At 39.1% G+C, this 21,092-nt stretch overlaps 1 protein-coding gene across 2 annotated transcripts in view; it reads right to left on the bottom strand.

Moving 5' to 3' along the window:
* The window catches only part of LOC126178807 (neurofibromin), a 474,179-nt gene that overhangs the window by 293,157 nt on the left and 159,930 nt on the right, over window positions 1-21,092 (bottom strand). For both annotated transcript variants that reach the window (XM_049924560.1, XM_049924561.1), the window contains 4 exons: window positions 14,679-14,894; window positions 13,973-14,089; window positions 10,062-10,240; window positions 4,013-4,224 (listed from right to left, as the gene is read on the bottom strand). In XM_049924560.1, coding sequence (XP_049780517.1) covers window positions 4,013-4,224; window positions 10,062-10,240; window positions 13,973-14,089; window positions 14,679-14,894 — 724 coding nt within the window. The remainder of the gene's footprint in view (window positions 1-4,012; window positions 4,225-10,061; window positions 10,241-13,972; window positions 14,090-14,678; window positions 14,895-21,092) is intronic.

Genomic DNA, 21,092 nt, shown 5'->3' with positions numbered 1-21,092 from the left:
GGGAGACACACACAATATTCGTTAAATGAGATAAAACAAAAGGCATCTATCACAAAACCATTTCTTAATAATTGAAGCAGAAACTCTTTGCATGTGAAGAGTGCAAAAAAACTTACTGTTGAAATCAGTCACTATACAAACAGAATGAAAGTGAGACATTAACAAAAACAACCATTTGTACTAAAAGAAGTGAAGACGCTCCACTGAGTAAAGACAGTCGCACATACATATATACATACTTGTTCCATAGATCATGAATACGACATTTTGTAATGATGTGGAATGTGTCACTTTAACATAACTTTTCTTTACACAAAATAATTTTTTTTCATCTATTGTGTAGAAGGAGTTGTCATTCATAAATTCTTCTAATTTGTTTAAAATTTTGATTGACTATCTGTCAGACTTTTAATGCTATTTGGCATATGACCAAAGATTTTTGTGGCAGCATAATTCATCCCTTTCTGTGCCAAAGTCATATTTAACCCTGAATAGTGAAGATCATTCTTTCTTCTAGTGTTGTAGCTATGCACTTAGCTGTTATTTTTGAGCTGCGATGGGTTATTAATAACAAATTTCATAAGTGAATGTATGTATTGCGAAGTTACTCTGAACGTCCTGAGGTCCTTAAATAAATGTCTGCTAGGTGGGCTTGCGTGGGCTCCAGCTTTTTTGCACTGAATACTTTTTCTCTTAATGAGGAATTACCCCAAAATATGATGCCATATGAAAGCAGTGAATGAAAATAGGCATAGTAGCCTAATTTACTGATACGTTTCTCACCAAAATTTGCAAAAACCCTAATAGCATAAGTACCTGAAGCTAACCATTTCAGCAGATCATCTATGTGTTTCTTCCAATTCAATTTCTCACCAATGCACACAACAAGAAATTTTGAATATTATGCCTCAGCAACTGACTTCTGTTCATAGTCTATATTTATCAATGGTGTTATGCCATATACAGAATTGTATATACTGTCTTTTCTCAAAAGTTAGCGAGAGTCCATTTTCAGAGAACCACTTAATAATTTTCTGAAAGACATTATTTACAATTTTCTCAGCTGATTATTGTTTGTTGGGTGTGATTACTATAACTAGCTTTGCTTCTTCATGAATACGGAGTGGTAAGTCATTAATATATATATTAAGAACAATAAGGGACCCAAGACTGAACCCTGTGGGACACCATTTAGATGCCTCCCCAGTTAGAGGACTCTGCTGATTTTTGCGGACTATTTGTACTGTTAATTTCAACCTTATGCATTCCTCCAGTTAAATATGAATGAAACTAATTGTGCACTGTCCCACTCATACCACAATACTTAAGCTTATCTAGAAGAATGTCATGATTCACACAATCAAAAGCCTTTAAGAGATCACAAAATATCCCAATTGGTGATGTTTGGTTATTCATTGTGTTTACTATTTGATCAGTGAAAGCATATATAGCATTTTGTGTTGAAAAGCCTTTCTAGAAATCAAACTGACATTTTGTTAGTATTTCATTGTTACAAATATGGTTGCTACTCTTGAATATTGAATAGGATTGGGGAGAAGAGAAGTTTGTGGCACAACATGACTAGAAGAAGGGATCGGTTGGTAGGACATGTTCTGAGGCATCGAGGGATCACCAATTTAGTACTGGAGGGCAGCGTGGAGAGTAAAAATCATAGAGGGAGACCAAGAGATGAATACACTAAGCAGATTCGGAAGGATGAAGGTTGCCGTAGGTACTGGGAGATGAAGAGGCTTGCACAAGATAGAGTAGCATGGAGAGCTACATCAAACCAGTCTCAGGACTGAAGACCACAACAACAACAAAACTCTTGAATACATTACTTTTTCAAGAATTTTGAATAAAGCTGTCAGACGTGAGATTGGGCGGTAGTTGTTAGCATCAGACCTATCCCCTTTTTTATGCAATGGTTTAACAATAGAGTATTTCAGTACAATTGGAAAAATGCCCTGTTTCAGTGAGCTACTACATATGTGGCTGAGAATCCTACTTATCTGTTGGGAAAAAGCCTTTAGTACTCTGTTGGAAATGCCATCAATTCCATGTGAATGGTTACTTTTGAGCGAAATTATTATTTTCCTAATTGCAGTAGGAGAGGTGGGTTGTATTTCAATTTTACCAAATAATTATTGTTATATAACGGAAGTATTAAAAAGTGAATGGATACATAAAATAGAACAGGGACAGAGAAAGTACACTATCCTGAGTTGAGGGCTGGTTTTGGGTGAAGCAGAGCATTGATAGCTTGTCCTGTTAGATACATGGATCACAGTATGTACCATAGGACACATGGACTGACGAATGGGAGATAGAATGAACAGATTAATCATGTTTTAAGTTGTTATGAATGAGTATGGAATGCAAGAAAGGGAGGGGAAAAAACCAAGTCCTGAGACATAGTTCGCTGCACTGGTTTGGCACCAAAAGGGCCACCGAGCTTCACATCCACATCCAATGGGCAGATTATCATGAACAGTGAGGAATGCTTTCACTCAATATGAAATTGTGGAGGGGTTTACGATTTAATCTAGGACATTAAAACTTAGTCTGGTGATCAGGATATTCCCACCACCTCATCACTTAGCCCTTCAGAATTCAAAGCTTTTGTCTCCTGGCAAAGTAACACAGAGAATTAACAATCTTGGCCACTGAGAAACATCACTTGCGATATCTAACTTGAAAATGAATTTTGACGCATTCTATTTCAACTTTAATCAACTCATTTCCCTGGCATGTTGATTAAGACTTGGATCAAAGTACAGTGTATTCCCTATTATTCATGTGTGGATTATCTGGTTTGCACATTATACACGCATCATAAAGAGAAAAAGAGACAGACAGACAGACAAACAGAGAGAGAAACTCATTTCCCTGGAATCTGATTAAGACTTGGATCAGAGTACAGTGTATTTCCGGTTATTTGTGTGTGGATTATCTGCTCTGCGGATTAAACATGCATCATAAAGAGAGAGAGAGAGCGCGCACACTGCACACATGGGGACTGTCGTTGTTGGCCACTAGGGGCACAGGCGGACTCTAAGCCGGACTAGCAGTGGAAGATGACTGCACCAAGCCATGTATGCAGTTGTTGGCCACCAATGCTGCTGCTACTACCTGCGCAGTAGACATAGTCTTGAATACATGTTTGAAAACGTTTTGCTTATTCATGTTTTTCGATTATGTGTGCATCTTCTCCCCCACCTTACCCCAAATAATTGAAAGTATACTGTATTTCCATTATCTAACAAACATTTATGCTTCATAAATGTTTCAGTAAACTAAAACTGTGTGCTACACTGGGATGTGAAATGGGACCCACTGGAAACCATTCTTAGCAGGCACCTTATGTGGATGAAGAAGAAGTGTTGGAGGGGATGTATGATGGTAGTTCACTATGCACTATCAACTGTACACTATTGATTGGGTTGTAGACAATAAACGTAAACAGAAACCTATAGCTGGTAGTGTTCTTCCTGACTGAGGTAATTGGGCTTGCATCGTTGTCCTATTCATAATTTTACGAAAGAGAATTTATATATACATAGATGCTGAAGAAAGCTAAAGCCATGCCAAACTTTAGCTCAAGATAAACATGAAGTAAAGAACATCTGTACTTTGTCCTGGCCAGGATTTGGATTGATTTTTCCTTCACTGCAACAGCTCTGGATATAATCTTCAGTTTTCCTACTAAACCATGAACTTCATGAGTTGCTTCACACACTCACCCAATCGTTTTCTCATTCTGCTTCACATCTTTAAAAATATTATCTATCAAATGAAAACCAGTATACAGAGTAAGGGATAAGTTTTCTTCTAGCTGAACATGTGGATTCAATAAAATAAATGCGTAAAGCTAAATCCAATTAAAAGTCATAATCAGGTATAATGAAAGCACTAAAACTTCCTTTGAACAGAGACTTGAAGTTACAGTACATCAACTGCATAAAATGCGCTACTAACAACTGTTAAAATACGTAAACTGAATTATACTTGCCATCTGTGATGTGGTGACAACATTGGCAAGAGCCATAGCAATTGGAAGTTCACCTTTGTCACTAATCATAGTAACCAACTGCACCAACTGTTCAAATCGGTCTGCCAAAACTGTTTCTGCCAAAGTGTCAAACTCTGTTCCTTGTTGAAGAATTTTAGTTAGAACTTCCATAAAAGCTGCTCTTGTTTGTAAATCACGGTTGTAGCCTAGATCTATGCAGGTGAAATTAAATAAGTATAAATAAAAACATGGCTCCCCAATGATAATTGATAAAAAGCTTTACAAAAGGTGAGACAGGAGCTCTTATCAGTTAAGACATGAACTGGCAGATCCAAAAGAAGAATGCACAGAACTAAAAGGAAGTGTATAGGTGTTTAGGTATTGGGGAGAGGGGAAAAAAACGTAACTCCATTCTGGGATTAAAAGAGCCATGTAATGCATAAAATACATTAACAAAAATTTGAAGAAATTCTTATATTTTGAATGTCACATGATTCAGAAGTGCAACATATGCAACTATCACATCATACACATAATTAACAAACAAACAAAAAATTGTCACAAGGGAAAAATTAATTTTGAAGCTTTAATTCTTAAGAATTCTTATAAACATAGTAAAATATATGCAAACAGAATACTTTTTTACTGTTTCCTACAGTACAATTGTTTTTGTTTGGCAACCAGTACTTTTTGCTTCCGTTTCTAACATTTTCATATATTGCTATAAAGGCCTCTTCTAGACTTTTCCATACATTACAGTCTTAGCTACGTGTATGCACACAGCTCCTGCATGTAACCTACCCACCTTTCATTAATTCAAGTCTTGGTATCTTGGAATACAGTGAAGAACTTTCTTAGTCCATATATACACACCAAAAAACGTTTTGCATCACCTCGTTTCTGAGAGTTCTGGAACCTGTGAAGATAATTGGAATAGAGATCAACATAAACATCATTTCCACTCTTTTTATTGCTCATGAAAACCATACATTACATGTTGTACCACCATACAGCGAAACCTCCAGAGGTGGTGGTCCAGACTGCTGTACACACCAGTACCTCTAATACCCAGTAGCACGTCCTCTTGCATTGATGCATGCCTGTATTCATCGTGGCATACTATCCACAAGTTCATCAAGGCTCTGTTGGTCCACATTGTCCCACTTCTCAATGGCGATTGGCATACGTCCCTCAGAGTGGTTAGTGAGTCACGTTGTCCATAAACAGCCCTTTTCAATCTATCCCAGGCACGTTCGATATGGTTCATGTCTGGAGAACATGCTGGCCACTCTAGTTGAGCGATGTCACTATCCTGAAGGAAGTCATTCACAAGATGTGGATGATGGGGGTGCAAATTGTCATCCATGAAGACGAATGCCTTGCCAATATGCTGCCGATATGGTTGCACTATCGGTTGGAGGATGGCATTCACACATTTCACAGCCATTATGGCACCTTCCATGATCACCAACGGCGTACGTCGGCCCCACATAATGCCACCCCAAAACAGCAGGGAACCTCCACCTTGCTGACTTGCTGGACAGTATGTCTAAGGCGTTCAGCCTGACCAAGTTGCCTCCAACTACATCTCCAACAATTGTCTGGTTGAAGGCATATGTGACACTCATCAGTGAAGAGAATGTGATGCCAATCCTGAGTGGTCCATTGGGTATGTTGGTAGGCCCATCTGTACCACACTGCATGGGGTTGTGGTTGCAAAGAGGGACCACACCATGGAAGTTTGGAGCGAAGCTGCGCATCATGCAGGCTAATGTGCACAGTTTGAATCATAACATGATGTCCTGTAGTTGCACAAAAAGCATTATTCATCATGGTGGCATTGCTGTCAGGATTCCTCTGAGCCATAATCCATAGGCAGCAATCATCCACTGCAGTAATAGCCCTTGGGTGGCCTGAGCAAGGCATATCATCAACAGTTGATGTCTCTGAATCTCCTCCATGTCCAAACAACATCGCTTTGGTTCACTCCGAGACTCCTGGATACTTCCCTCGCTGAGAACTGTTCCTGGCACAAAGCAACAATGCGGACACAATCAAACCGTAGTATTGATCGTCTAGGCATGGTTGGACTACAGACAACATGAACTGTGTACCTCCTTCCTGGTGGAATGACTGGAACTAATCGGCTGTCGGATTCCCTCTGTTTAATAGGCACTGTTCATGCATGGTTGTTTACATCTTTGGGTGGGTTTAGTGACAACTCTGACAGTCAAAGGGACTGTGTCTGTGATACAATATCCACAGTCAATGTCTATCTTTGGGAGTTCTGGAAACTAGGGTGATGCAAAACTTTTTTTGATGTGTGTACAATCCACTGAACTCATACAATCCACACCCTCTCCCCCTTCAACCAAACATCCATTTCATTTTTAATACAGTCACAATTATGTCTTCCAATGTATTTTGTTCCAATCCTCTCCCGGCGATTCTTATTATTGCCATTCCCATCACTGCTAACTGAGCAACTTTTAAATGGTTTTTACATTAGAAGTCTATGTTTCACTACCATAAAAAATATTGATTACAATCTTTCTTTTTTAGGTACATCAGAAACTTAGCTTTGAAAACTCTATTTGGTTTACAAAAAGCACATCAGGCCATTTTATCCTTTTGTTTATTTCTTTTGCTGTCTGCCCTGTTGTAGTCTTCAACTGCTCTAATAAATAAATAAATAAATAAAAGCTATCATCTGGTTCTATGACTTTATTGTTAACATGTACCACCTTCCTTTTGATGTACTCATTGTACATTATTTTAATCTCATTATAATTGATTTTCTGCCCTACTTTCAAGCTTGTTCTTCCATTCAATGATGAATTTTACACGCACTAGAGGCAAACAGTACAACCATGTCATCAGCAAAACAAAAACGATTCAGATCTGCTTCATTAACACAGAATTCTTCTTTGTTGTTCCAGCTAAAGGAATTGAAAATGTCTACTACAACTGCTTATCTGATATTAAAGCCCTTTTTCTGTGCATTTTGTGATAATTATTGTAATTGTTTTAAAAGAAATATATGTCATGTCTGACTATTGCTTTCTTTTCATCACTTATGACATAATTTTAAAAATGAATGATGACTCACAGTTTTCCTTCTAACCTGAATTTTCACAAGCAATTAATTTCTAATGCAAATATACTCATAGATAAATGACTATAGCTAAGTCACAAAATTTCCTGTAGTATCAGACAGCTTAAGGACTACAGTAAAATATTTTTGGGAGATTGTCATAAAGACTTGTGTTCTGGCCGACGGTTTCCTTGTTTTCTATAGAACAATGTTCACTGTCAGTCTTACAGAGAATTATAATGTAATACTCATGCGGACATCTTCTGGTCCTCTTAAGGGTGCTAGGCCAAATGAGGCACAGAAAAGACTAGTTTATGAATCCGCACAAGGATTGCCTGCAAGACAAAATCACTTCATTTAATGTAAAAATTGCTGTACTGTGGACACTGTGGGCAGTTACCTAAATCTATCTCAAAACAACTAAATTTCTTAATGGTACTTATTTATTTCACCTGAAAAGATGATTACTATATTGATGATCTCATTTAGTAACACAGGTCACAGTCAGCATAAACAAATCTAAAAATTGACATCTGACAGACAATTTGTCATCAAAAAAACACTTATGCTCACTCTGTAAGACACTCATGGTGTCAGAACACAAGTTGGTGTTTATGGCAAGGTATAATAATGCAAGTTCTTTCCTCCTGTAGCATTTGAGCCAGTTAATCACAATTCATATATAAACAAAACTGAATAAATTCATCACAGAGCAATCAAAAGCAAATATATCACTATCCTGATTTTGTTTCAAAAGTGGGAGATTATCTGTCTCCTTCAATTAGAAATTCATCACTCACACTTCAATCAAAAACTATTTTAGTGTACATTATAATTTTTGTAAGTTTCTACATGTCTAACTCAAAATCTGTAACCACAACTATAACTAAAATGGGTTGCTGTGATAGAAAGGTATCTTTTAGCAACCCATTTAGCTTCCATTTTGATTTTTCTAATTTATATGAAAGGGAACTGTGTGGGTTCACTGTAGCCCCAAACACTGCAGGGTAGGTAAATGAATTAGTAATGACTGATGTGTTGAATCCTCATGGAGTTCAAACCAGTTTAAAGGATGAGATTTGTGTATCACTGTCTGTTTTATTGCTCTGTTGGTTTTGTTTTCACATTATTGTGACTCATCGAATTTTGAAGCACATAAGAAATACGTGGTTCAGAAATATACCATGAATTTCGATTGATATTTGAGAGAGTTTTCTCCTTACATGAAAACTAAGAAATGTCCCTGAAAAACTATTGTTCATATTGCAAAATGAGTAATAATACATTTCAGTATCAGGTGAAGAACATTCAGATAAAAATTTCAAAACAGAACATATTTTCATAGGAGTACAGCACCAGAAGCAAAACTGTCTATAATAATAAACTAAGTTGAAGCAGTGCACAGTCACTGTTTTGAAGGAGAGCATTGTACTGATCTCACTGCCTCTACTTCATTACACACAACCCTAACATTTAAGTTTTACAAAAATTCGCCTCTGAAGAGGAAGACAGTTTATTGCATTCCTGAGACTCATCAGGAAGTGGTAAGTATCATCTTTTGGGTGATGTCTTGGTGTGATTTAATCATAGCTAATTTGTCTTTTTTGAGTTATAAAAAAAATCTTCTTCAGTTTTTTGCCCACTACTTTCTTCATTTTTCTAAGAGATGCTGTACATTCCAGTGCTTTGCCATCTGGTGGGGATGCTTTCCCCTCCCTCATGCATAGGATGAATCAACACACAACAATTTAAATGCATGCGCGTGTGTGTGTGTGTGTGTGTGTGTGTGTGTGTATGTGTGTGTGTGTGTGTGTGTGTGTGAGAGAGAGAGAGGAATGGTTCATCATGTGCATAGACATACAAGAAGAGATGATTTATGCCAGAACACTACACACAGTGGTTCATGTAACATGGACTATACTAATATATTATAATCAATTCAAGATATCACAGTAACCTTTATAATAAATAATAGCACATAAAGGAGATAGCATTTTGATATATAGCTAATACTTAAAACTGCTCTGCCGCTGAAATGTTAGGAATTTGTCCTTTAAATAAAATTAAATAAAACATGAAATGTTTTTCTTGACCAACACGTTGACAAAACAGTGGCTGTGCTTCTTCTTATACAAACAGATGGAGACATTTGATATGTTTACTGCAGAAGATGAAGCGTAGCTCCACCAGCTAGCATGGCCCAATGGGTCATGCCGCGAATATTAAACATTTTGGATGTTGCTGGCATAGTGTGGGTTGGCTCTTGCCTTGCCAGCATGGTGGCTCTCGCTGTGCTGGTGTAGCCTGGATGCCAGTGTGAACACCGTAATACAAAACAACAGGTTTGATATCTACACGTGTTCTGACCTGGCCAGACATGTCTCGGCCCAGCACATTGTGTGAACACAAACTAAAAACAGGTTTGATATCTACGCATATCCTGTCCTGGCCAGACATGTCTCGGCCCGGCACACAGTGTGAACACAAACTAAAGCACTGCATTAAATTATTCAGAATTTTATTACTTTGAAAGACAAAATATAAGCCGTATAAAATGGAAGATTCAAGTAAGATAATTATTAAAATTACAAAGTAATGGAATTATTGGGCAGCACTATTTTTCAGTAAGTGGAACTACCAGTATTTTCAATTAGAAAATAGAAAACACTGCTTCTAACTTTGAGAACCATACATTTCTCATTCAGGAAAGAAAGAGGCTTGCTTGTGGGAGACTGATAACTTGTGGCTGCTCACAGTAACTGTAGATTAAGAGTGAATTGCCTATTATTGTTCCTTAATTGCATAATTCTATAGTTCCAAAAACTAGGAGCATTTGTCTCTGTTTGTAGTATTGTGAATTTGGACAGAATACAAACGCACTTATACCACTATTATCCATATCCATACAAAATTTTTAGTGCATTATATTCATAATAGTAATAAGAAATGAATTACCAATTGAGTGCATTAGTCCACTGTCTATGTTAGCTGAAAGGAGATTAGACATAGCCTGAATTGTTGCATTACGGAGTGTACTTATTTTTCCTGCCGTTACCCTTTGTCTTGACACCTCTTTTTCTACATCCTGAGCATCAGTACAGTCATTCAAAAGATTCATGAATAGAGTAAAGTACCTGGAATCATAGATGAACATTAATTAAAAGATGTCACAATGGTATCCCCATTTCACTAAGTCTGGAAAACCTTTAATCCTAATTTTAAAATTTATATACAGCCTTAGCATTTGTCAATTTGAGCTGAATTACTTCCAGTTTCTAAGTAAATAAAGGCAACTATATGGAATCAAACAGACTATATGTGTTAATACTGAAATGTGTCATCCACAAAGCATTACATAATACATTTAATATTTGTAAACACAATACGTAAAGTAACTCACTATACAGCTTCCTTAATGAGGCCACAAAATCTATCAGTTTTTACCCTCACATAAAGAGATACTAAAACCTGAAAATGCTGAAACAAGTTTATGCATTTACACAGTATGGCTTTAAATTTAGGTGTAGGTAAATCTCTCCTCAACCTGAACCCTGGTTCGAATACAAAAGTGCTCTAATAGGTACAGTCCTATTAAAGATTGTACATCCTTGTCTTCCTCTGATCTTTGAATTACCTTGCCCAGTCATTTTTGTAGTTGTAACAGTCTACTGATCCCTTCTAGGAAACTTCCAACTATTTATGACAAATCTATATGCATTATTGAGATTCCTGGCACACAAGAAGAAACAGTTAGTAGTTTGTGTGGTCTTCAATGTAGATTTCTTAAAAGATTCTACAGGAAAAATGAAATCGAATAATTATTTGGCTATTTCAATTTGATTTCAGTAGTGAACTTTCCAATTCATGAAAGATAGCAGGACCCTACTCAAAAACATTTTTGTAGACAATGCTCACCTGAAGCAATTAACGTGTATCAAATTGTTAATGGACTACCTGACCATGAAGCACAATTAATAGAAATAAACAATGCAGCATCTTACATCTCTGAGGCATATTCATACAAAGCAATGATACTCATTAATGAGAACAGGGTACAATGTTTTAAGAATAAGTTCAAAGAGGTAGATGAGGCATATAAAGAAACTGTAATATTTCAAGAGAAGTCTTTGAAATGTCCAGAAATATGCATATCCTGATATACTGCCTCCAGCCAAATGTGCTTGGCCAATCAAATTCTGGTCAATAATTATTTCTCCTCTGAAGGCAACTTTATAAATGAAACTGTATAGTTGCAATGGTACAAACATGGCATTTTCCTATGCTAACCTGTTCATGGGTCACCTAGAGGAACCCTTACAGTTTACCCTGCAAATTAAATGCCTATTCTGCTTCACATTCATTGATAGCATCCTCATGATATGGACCTATGGCAAGGACACCGTCTCCTTCAGCAAAACTTCAACACGTACTCCCAGATTTGCCTAACATGGTCCTTCTCAACATAATAAGCTACCACCTTGAATGTTATTCTCAACCTTTCTGATGGCTTAATATGAGGCAACTATTTGGTCACAACCAATACAAAAGAGTTACATGTTTGCACCTGTTACTGTCCTTCAAAGTAGTCATCAGTGTTGTACAGAACCCGTTGCCAGTGATGTGGAAGGCGTAGTATACCGTTAGCAGAGCCTGTTCTGTTGATAGCATGAATGGAGCAGTCTAAAGTTAAGGCTATTCTCGTGTACGACTGTGATGATGTTATCCTAATGCATTATGTTCCTCCACGGCAGACTGTCAATGCACAGTAATACTGTTCGTTTTTTGAGCATCACCTGCGACCAGCTTTGTGAAAGAAGTGGTGACACTTTCTGTGCAACCCACCCATAATTTTGCATGACAATGCGCGGGCGCATACAGCGCAAGCTGTGGCTGTCCTGTTTGGTCGATGGGACTGGGAAGTACTGTACCACCCACCATACTCCCCGGACTTAAGTCCTTGTGACTTTGATTTTATTCCAAAGATGAAGGAACCACTTCGTAGCATTCATGTCAGAAGTGTTCCAGAGATTAGACAGGCAGTAGACTGTTCCATTCGCACCATCAACAGAACAGGCTCTGCTAATGGTATACTACACCATCCACATTGCTGGCAGCAGGTTCTATACAACACTGATGACTACTTTTAAGGACAATAACAGGTGTAAACATGTAACTCTTTTGTATTGGTTGTGAATAAATAGTTGCCACTATTTACGTTCCAACCCTTGTAGAAATCTCTGTCATCTGAAACACACCGATCACCACCAGTATTTAGACACCGTCAGCTGTCATCACCTCACATAAAAAAGTTCCTCCTACATCTTTTTTGTTTATTTGATTCACACATCTAATAATGTGCAGATGTACAGTATATAGGACATAAGAAGTGTGTCTGATTTTGTTTCTAATCAATAGGGGTAATTTGATGAAGGGTAGGCTGCCGACATATATAACCCCATTTTGATTTCTGTCGAATCTTTGGCTCACCAGATGAATGTTTGCCTTTTCGAAGGCTAATGTTGTGTATTTCCCCACTTACAGGAAAAATTTCTAGGTGATTTTTTTCCTCCTGAAGGGGCTATTTCTAGAATGTAAACACAGGTCACTGGAAATACATTTTGTTGGTTGAATATATAAGTTGGATGGCTGATCATATTGGTATTCTTTTCATTTTTTTGATTAGCCTCTTCTACATTTTTCTCTGATTAGTGCTACAGGAAAGGCTATGTTATGCTATTATTGAACACACAAGTCCATGATACAGAGTTTCCAGAACCTTAGCACCTGCAATCACTGTATCTAAAGCAGCAAACACACATAATCTGAATACACTGACAACATTGCCATAGTGTCTTCATGCAGTTATTCTGTAAACAGATACCCCATTGTTGTGCTCTAAGATAGGGATATTGTACATCAATCCCCTACCCCCTTCTCCCAACTAAAAAGATTTTCAATTGCACTCTGAGCTTAGGCAAATCCTAAGCCACACTTGCTTTCAATCCTGCACTCCATGAGTTGCAGTATTTGTCCAGTATGCTCAGCCCCCCCCCCCCCCTCCTACGTACGTGTAGATGCATGCATTTCCAATACAATCAAAAACAGGGTGTTGAATGAAAGAAGCCACATCGTCTAGTAGCTGTGCTGCAATTACTTTGCAGTGTTCAGAGTGCATTTGATGACTATGTGTTGGTCTATCCACATGAATGGTTACTGCAGCCTGTGGCCAACTGCAAAGCTCATGATTGTTGAAAATTTTGGGCGCTGTAACACATATGAATTCAACTGCTTCAACACCAAAGCCATTTGTGTGCCCCCCCCCCCCCCCCCCCCCTGATCCTCTCCCTCTCAGTTCCCTTGCACTGCACACAGCACAACTGTCCTATTGACAGATCCTCCATTTCACAATCACACTGACTCAAATATGTATCATTCCCCTTCCTCCTCTGCCAACCACTTTCCTCTCATTGTTTTCCATGATATTTCTCAACCATTCCAACATTTTATTGCTATCTCCACCTTCTCTCTCTAAGATTATGCCATCCCAATTTTCTGGCTGTTGCCAGAATTTATCCACATTTTGCCACTACTGGCTACCTCTCTACTGTATAAAAATACTTCTCTTACTCTCTCCCTTTCCTGCACATCTCCCTTCTCCTACTGAGAGTCAATGCAGTTTTATGATCTTTGAAGTGCGCATATACCACTGTATCACTTTATGCTCCTTGGCAAGTGGGTGGTTGTCTGTCTCTAATTTTTAAATCAGTAGTTAGTTCCAGTATTTTCAACCAAATATTCTGCTGATTTAGTCATAATCATAACATCTTTACATCTATTTCCATATCCAAGACTAGTAATTTACTTACTTAAGAAACAGTTGACTTTTGGCTTCCATTAAATCACCTCTGTCTGATTCTTCTGGCTGAAGAGGTAAGCCACGAAGTAATGCTGCCACTGCTTCCATACATGCTTGGTCAAGATCTCTATCAAAAAGAAGGATCAGAAATAAAAAGAGTTTCTTAAAAACTTGTAGCAAGAATGTATGTTTGTAATTGTATATACAGCTAAGTCACAAGAATAATTCTGAATGTGAAAACATAGCGTAACCTTCCTATTACAGTCTAGATTGCAGCACTTTCTTTGTACAAGGTGGCTTGTTTCAAACACTCTTTCAAATCATCTTCAAGCCATATAATTGTAACTGCTGTAACTTGTCAGATCACTTAAGCACAACTTGAGTGGGGAAGTTACAATTTAGTGAACCGACAAGTTACTATTGAAATGAGTATATGATCTGAAGCTGACCACGAAGTGTAGTTGAAACTGATTGCTTTATGTCAAGAAAGTGTAGCTATCTAGGCATTATAATAAAAAAGTTTTATACATTACTGACAACAAGTGCACCATAATTTCATCACATTAAACATAATAACCACATGAAAATTGCAAATACACAATCTGCATTATGTTTAAGGTCAATTCATTAATAGATTTTACTCGCAGGACTTCTCTCAATCTGTTTATTTATTTAATTACTAAAATATATGCCAGTCTGTTATTTTATGTTATTACCTCGTAATAACTGTGACATCACCAGAACCTGGTGGTGCTATCTGATGAGATGTTCCCATAACCCAGTCAGTTAGATACTCCACAAGTTTATTTCGAAATTTCATTTCCTGTCGAAATGCTAAGTCATCTCGGCGTTTCATCATTGCTTCTACTAGTTGACAAAGCTTCGTTTTTATGTGAATAGCATGAACAGTCATGTCTAAATGTCGCACATACCTGTAAACAAATATTATAGTTTGATAATCAGCACTTCATTTCATTTTTTTGTTATAATGTGTTATATAAGTATATATGGTATTATGCTTAGAAGTTCATGATTTTTTTGAGCTTTGGGTGATTCTAATAATAATAATAAAAAGAAAAATAAATAGAAAAAGGTTGATGATGGAAAAAAGATAAATCTGAAGAATTATACCTCAAATATAATGTATATATAACCTTCACCACTTCTTAAAATTAATTATAAAATGCACTCTATTTTACATTGGATCCATGCTGGTCTAGGTAAAACTCATCACAGCACCCACTGTGCCTCTTAACAACCTCTATTTTTTTAGATAAACCCCTACGCTTTTGTGGACTCACTGTTACCATGTCTTGTGGGTTGGCAGGTGTTTAGTTACATGGCTCACAGCATGAACCACACATGACTTACTGCATACCAAAAAAGGTCTATCTACAACAACAGTATTCAATATTTGTGTTTATTATATTAGGCAACAATAATTGTTCTTACTATTATGTGAAAATGTGACTACAGTATTCTTTGTTATGTTTGGCATGTCAGCTGCTTATAATTTTTTGTGCCTTGAACCTCAGACGATACCTGTGGGATATTTGTTAAATAATGTTATTTTTAGCTGTCCAGGAATCGGGGCTTTTAAATGCAAGTTCAAGGTCCACACCTACAGTGATGCTACCTCTGATATCTCCATTTAGAAAACATTGTAATACAGTATGATCAGATGTACAGCTCTCTCCACATTCACATCTGTCCTATTATTTCCATCCCTACCGGGTACAGTTTACATCCTTTTATGAAATGGATTATGAACTTGGGTTCGTATACTGCAGTTACTGCCTTTCTCAGATTTCAGTGAAAAACTGATAAACATAACAGACAGTGTCTGTATTATCCCAATACCTCTCACATGGTCACATGTACTAGTTCTCCTAGCACATACCAGTTATCCAGGACATAAGTTGCACTTTATTCATGATTTGTTTCCCAAACTGATGCTGCTGCCTATGTCACCTTCCCCATCCACTACAGCTAGCAAGGGTTCATTGGACCACGTGTGGTGGTGGTAGTTGGCGCACTTGATTCACATTTGGGAGGACGATTGTTCAAATCCACATCCGGCCATCCAGATTTAGATTTTCCTTCATTTTCCTAAATTGCTCCAAGCAAGTGCCTAGATGGTGCCTTTCAGAGGGCATGGCTGATTTCTTTCCCCTTTGTGCTCCGTCTCTAATCTTCCTTCCTTCAACAAACTGCCCACAGATGGAGCCTGAGGGCAGCCTATGGTGATATACACTCCTGGAAATTGAAATAAGAACACCGTGAATTCATTGTCCCAGGAAGGGGAAACTTTATTGACACATTCCTGGGGTCAGATACATCACATGATCACACTGACAGAACCACAGGCACATAGACACAGGCAACAGAGCATGCACAATGTCGGCACTAGTACAGTGTATATCCACCTTTCGCAGCAATGCAGGCTTCTATTCTCCCATGGAGACGATCGTAGAGATGCTGGATGTAGTCCTGTGGAACGGCTTGCCATGCCATTTCCACCTGGCGCCTCAGTTGGACCAGCGTTTGTGCTGGACGTGCAGACCGCGTGAGACGACGCTTCATCCAGTCCCAAACATGCTCAATGGGGGACAGATCCGGAGATCTTGCTGGCCAGGGTAGTTGACTTACACCTTCTAGAGCACGTTGGGTGGCACGGGATACATGCAGACGTGCATTGTCCTGTTGGAACAGCAAGTTCCCTTGCCGGTCTAGGAATGGTAGAACGATGGGTTCGATGACGGTTTGGATGTACCGTGCACTATTCAGTGTCCCCTCGACGATCACCAGTGGTGTACGGCCAGTGTAGGAGATCGCTCCCCACACCATGATGCCAGGCGTTGGCCCTGTGTGCCTCGGTGGTATGCAGTCCTGATTGTGGCGCTCACCTGCACGGCGCCAAACACGCATACGACCATCATTGGCACCAAGGCAGAAGCAACTCTCATCGCTGAAGACGACACGTCTCCATTCGTCCCTCCTTTCACGCCTGTCGCGACACCACTGGAGGTGGGCTGCACGATGTTGGGGCGTGAGCGGAAGACGGCCTAACGGTGTGCGAGACCGTAGCCCAGCCTCATGGAGACGGTTGCGAATGGTCCTCGCCGATACCCCAGGAGCAACAGGGTCCCTAATTTGCTGGGAAAAGGCGGTGCGGTCCCCTACGGCAGTGCGTAGGATCCTATGGTCTTGGCGTGCATCCGTGCGTCGCTGCGGTCCGGTCCCATGTCGACGGGCACGTGCACCTTCCGCCGACCACTGGCGACAACATCGATGTACTGTGGAGACCTCACGCCCCACGTGTTGAGCAATTCGGCGGTACGTCCACCCGGCCTCCCGCATGCCCACTATACGCCCTCGCTCAAAGTCCGTCAACTGCTCATACGGTTCACGTCCACGCTGTCGCGGCATGCTACCAGTGTTAAAGACTGCGATGGAGCTCCGTATGCCACGGCAAACTGGCTGACACTGACGGCGGCGGTGCACAAATGCTGCGCAGCTAGCACCATTCGACGGCAAACACCGCGGTTCCTGGTGTGTCCACTGTGCCGTGCGTGTGATCATTGCTTGTACAGCCCTCTTGCAGTGTCCGGAGCAAGTATGGTGGGTCTGACACACCGGTGTCAATGTGTTCTTTTTTCCGTTTCCAGGAGTGTATTTGTTTATCTTTACCTGTCCAACCTGCCACTCAATAGTTCGTCTTCTGCAGTTGTTTACCAGACTACTGAAGAGGCATTTTGTGTTTCAAGAGCTCTTAATCTGGTGAACATCACTTCTGCAATCTGCACCCTGTAGCTATAGCATATTGTCTAGGTGTGCCATCTACTACTCTCATAATCCTCTATAATGCATCATCAATAGACTTCCCCTTTCTGAATCCAGAATGACTCTGGTGCAAGCCATGAAGCTCACTGTGTGCCTGCAAACAGTGACACAGGAGCCTCACCTCAATTTAGCCAAAGTGTTTATTATGCATATGGGTCTATTACTCTTTGGGTCTGGTACATCTTTGTCAACTCCCCTTTTAATAAATACTGCTCTTAGTGTTTTCCAGATCTCTGCAATACATCCTAGTATGAGTGAGTCATTAAGAATGGATATTAAAGGAGTCACTATCTGTGGAGCTGCATGTTACAAGATCTCGGGTTAAATGTCGTCAACTCCTGAGGAATCCGATTTCTTCATCTTATAGATTTCTGAAGCTACTTCTTCTTCTGCATTCTCAGGAAGAAGTGTCTGGAGACGGTGTTCAACTGACTCTCTCAAGCTGCTCCCAGATCCCTCATGCTTCCAGCTTCTCTTCAATGAACTGAAATAACTACAAATAAGTTTACTTTTCACACAACAGTTTGTATGGCTGTCCCAAGACAGTGAACTGTAACTGGCTTCTTATATAACAATGAGCTTGTTTTGAGATTAAGACTTCTTACCTTCTACTCCATATTTGATCAGTAGTAATACTCCAAAGTCACATGGCACAAATTTCACATTAGCATTAGTAAAGTAACTATTACATAACAAAAACTGACTACATAATGCACAATCAAATAGGGATAATGCAGGAGTAGGTTTAATAATGAATAAAAAAATAGGAGTGCGGGTAAGCTACTACAAACAGCATAGTGAATGCATTATTGTGGCCAAGATAGACATGAAGCCCACGCCTACTACAGTAGTCCACGTTTATAAGCCAACTAGCTCTGCAAATGACTAAGAAATTGCTGAAATGTATGATGAGATACAACAAATTATTCAGATAGTGAAGCGAGATGAAAATTTAATAGTCATGGATGACTGGAATTTAATAGTAGGAAAAGGAAGAGAAGGAAACATAGTAGGTGAATATGGAGTGGGGGTAAGAAATGAAAGAGAAAGCCGCCTGGTAGAGTTCTGCACAGAGCATAAATTAATCACAGGTTCAAGAATCATGAAAGAAGGTTGTATACATGGAAGAATTTAGGAACCAAGTTTTAAATTGTAAGACATTTCCAGGGGCAGATCTGTTGGTTATGAACTGTAGATTAAAACTGCAGAAACTGCAAAAAGGTGGGAATTTAAGGAGATAGGACCAGGATAAACTGACTAAACCAGAGGTTGTACACAGTTTCAGGGAGAGTATAAGGGAACAATTGACAGAAATGGGGGAAAGACATACAGTAGAAGAAGAATGGGTAGTTTTGATGGATGAAGTAGTGAAGGCAGCAGAGGATCAAGTAGGTAAAAGGACGAGGGCTAGTAGAAATCCTTGGGTAACGGAAGAAATACTGAATTTAATTGATGAAAGGAGAAAATATAAAAATGCAGTAAATGAAGCAGGCAAAAAGGAATACAAACATCTCAAAAATGAGATCAACAGGAAGTGCAAAATGGCTAAGCAGGGATGGCTAGAGGGCAAATGTAAGGATGTAGAGGCTTATCTCACTAGGGGTAAGATAGATACTGCCAACAGAAAAATTAAAGAGAACCACTTGTATGAATATCAAGAGCTCAGATGGAAACCCAGTTCTAAGCAAAGAAGGGAAAGCAGAAAGGTGGAAGGAGAATATAGAGAGTCTATACAAGGGTGATGTGCTTGAGGACAGTGTTATGGAAATGGAAGAGGATGTAGATGAAGATGAAATGGGAGATATGATACTGCGTAAAGAGTTTGACAAAGCACTGAAAGACCTAAGTTGAAACAAGGCCCCGGGAGTAGACAACATTCCATTAGAACTACTGACAGCCTTGGGAGAGCCAGTCCTGACAAAACTTTACCATCTTGTGAGCAAGATGTATAAGACAGGCGAAATATCCTCAGACTTCAAGAAGAATATAATAATTTCAATCCCAAAGAAAGCAGGTGCTGACAGATGTGAAAATTACCGAACTATCAGTTTAATAAGTCACAGCTGCAAAATACAAATGCAAATTTTTTACAGACAAATGGAAATCTGGTAGAAGCCAACCTTGGGGAAGATCAGTTTGGTTTCCGTAGAAATATTGGAACACGTGAGGCAATACTGACCCTACGACTTATCTTAGAAAATAGATTAAGGAAAGGCAAACCTATGTTTCTAGCATTTGTAGACTTAGAGAAAGCTTTTGACAATGTTGACTGGAATACTCTCTTTCTAATTCTGAAGGTGGCAGGGGTAAAATACAGGGAGCGAAAGGCTATTTACAATTTGTATGAAACCAGATGGCAGTTATAAGAGTCGAGGGGTATGAAAGTGAAGCAGTGGTTGGGAAGTGAGTGAGACAGGGTCGTAGCCTCTCCCCGATGTTATTCAATCTGTATATTGGGCAAGCAGTAAAGGAACAAAAGAAAATTATGGAGAAGAAATAAAAACTTTGAGGTTCGCTGATGACATTGTAATTCTGTCAGAGACAGCAAAGGACCTGGATGAGCAGCTGAACGGAATGGACAGTGTCTTGAAAGGAGGATATACGATGAACATCAACAAAATCAAAACGAGGATAATGGAATGTAGTCAAATTAAGTTGGGTGATGCTGACGAAGTTAGATTAGGAAATGACACACTTAAAGTAGTAAAGTAGTTTTCTATTTGGGGAGCAAAATAACTGATAATGGTCGAAGTAGAGAGGATATAAAATGTAGACTGGCAATGGCAAGGAAAGCGTTTCTGAAGAAGAGAGATTTGTTAACATCGAGTATAGATTTAAGTGTCAGGAAGTCGTTTCTGAAAGTATTTGTATGGAGTGTAGCCATGTATGGAAGTGAAACATGGACGATAAATAGTTTGGACAAGAAGAGAATAGAAGATATTGAAATGTGGTGCTACAGAAGAATGCTGAAGATTAGATAGGTAGATCACATAACTAATGAGGAGGTATTGAATAGAAACGGGAGAAGAGGAGTTTGTGGCACAACTTGACTAGAAGAAGGGATCAGTTGGTAGAACAGGTTCTGAGGCATCAAGGTATCATCAATTTAGTATTGTAGTGCACCGTGGAGGGTAAAAATCATAGTGGGAGACCAAGAGATGAATACACTAAGCAGATTCAGAAGGATGTAGGTTGCAGTAGGTACTGGGAGATGAAGAAGCTTGCACAGGATAGAGTAGCATGGAGAGCTGCATCAAACCAGTATCAGGACTGAGGACCACAACAAC

The sequence above is a fragment of the Schistocerca cancellata genome, chromosome 1, assembly GCF_023864275.1.
Source record: "Schistocerca cancellata isolate TAMUIC-IGC-003103 chromosome 1, iqSchCanc2.1, whole genome shotgun sequence".
Lineage (NCBI taxonomy): Eukaryota > Metazoa > Arthropoda > Insecta > Orthoptera > Acrididae > Schistocerca > Schistocerca cancellata.
This window is presented reverse-complemented; position numbering and strand designations above follow the sequence as displayed.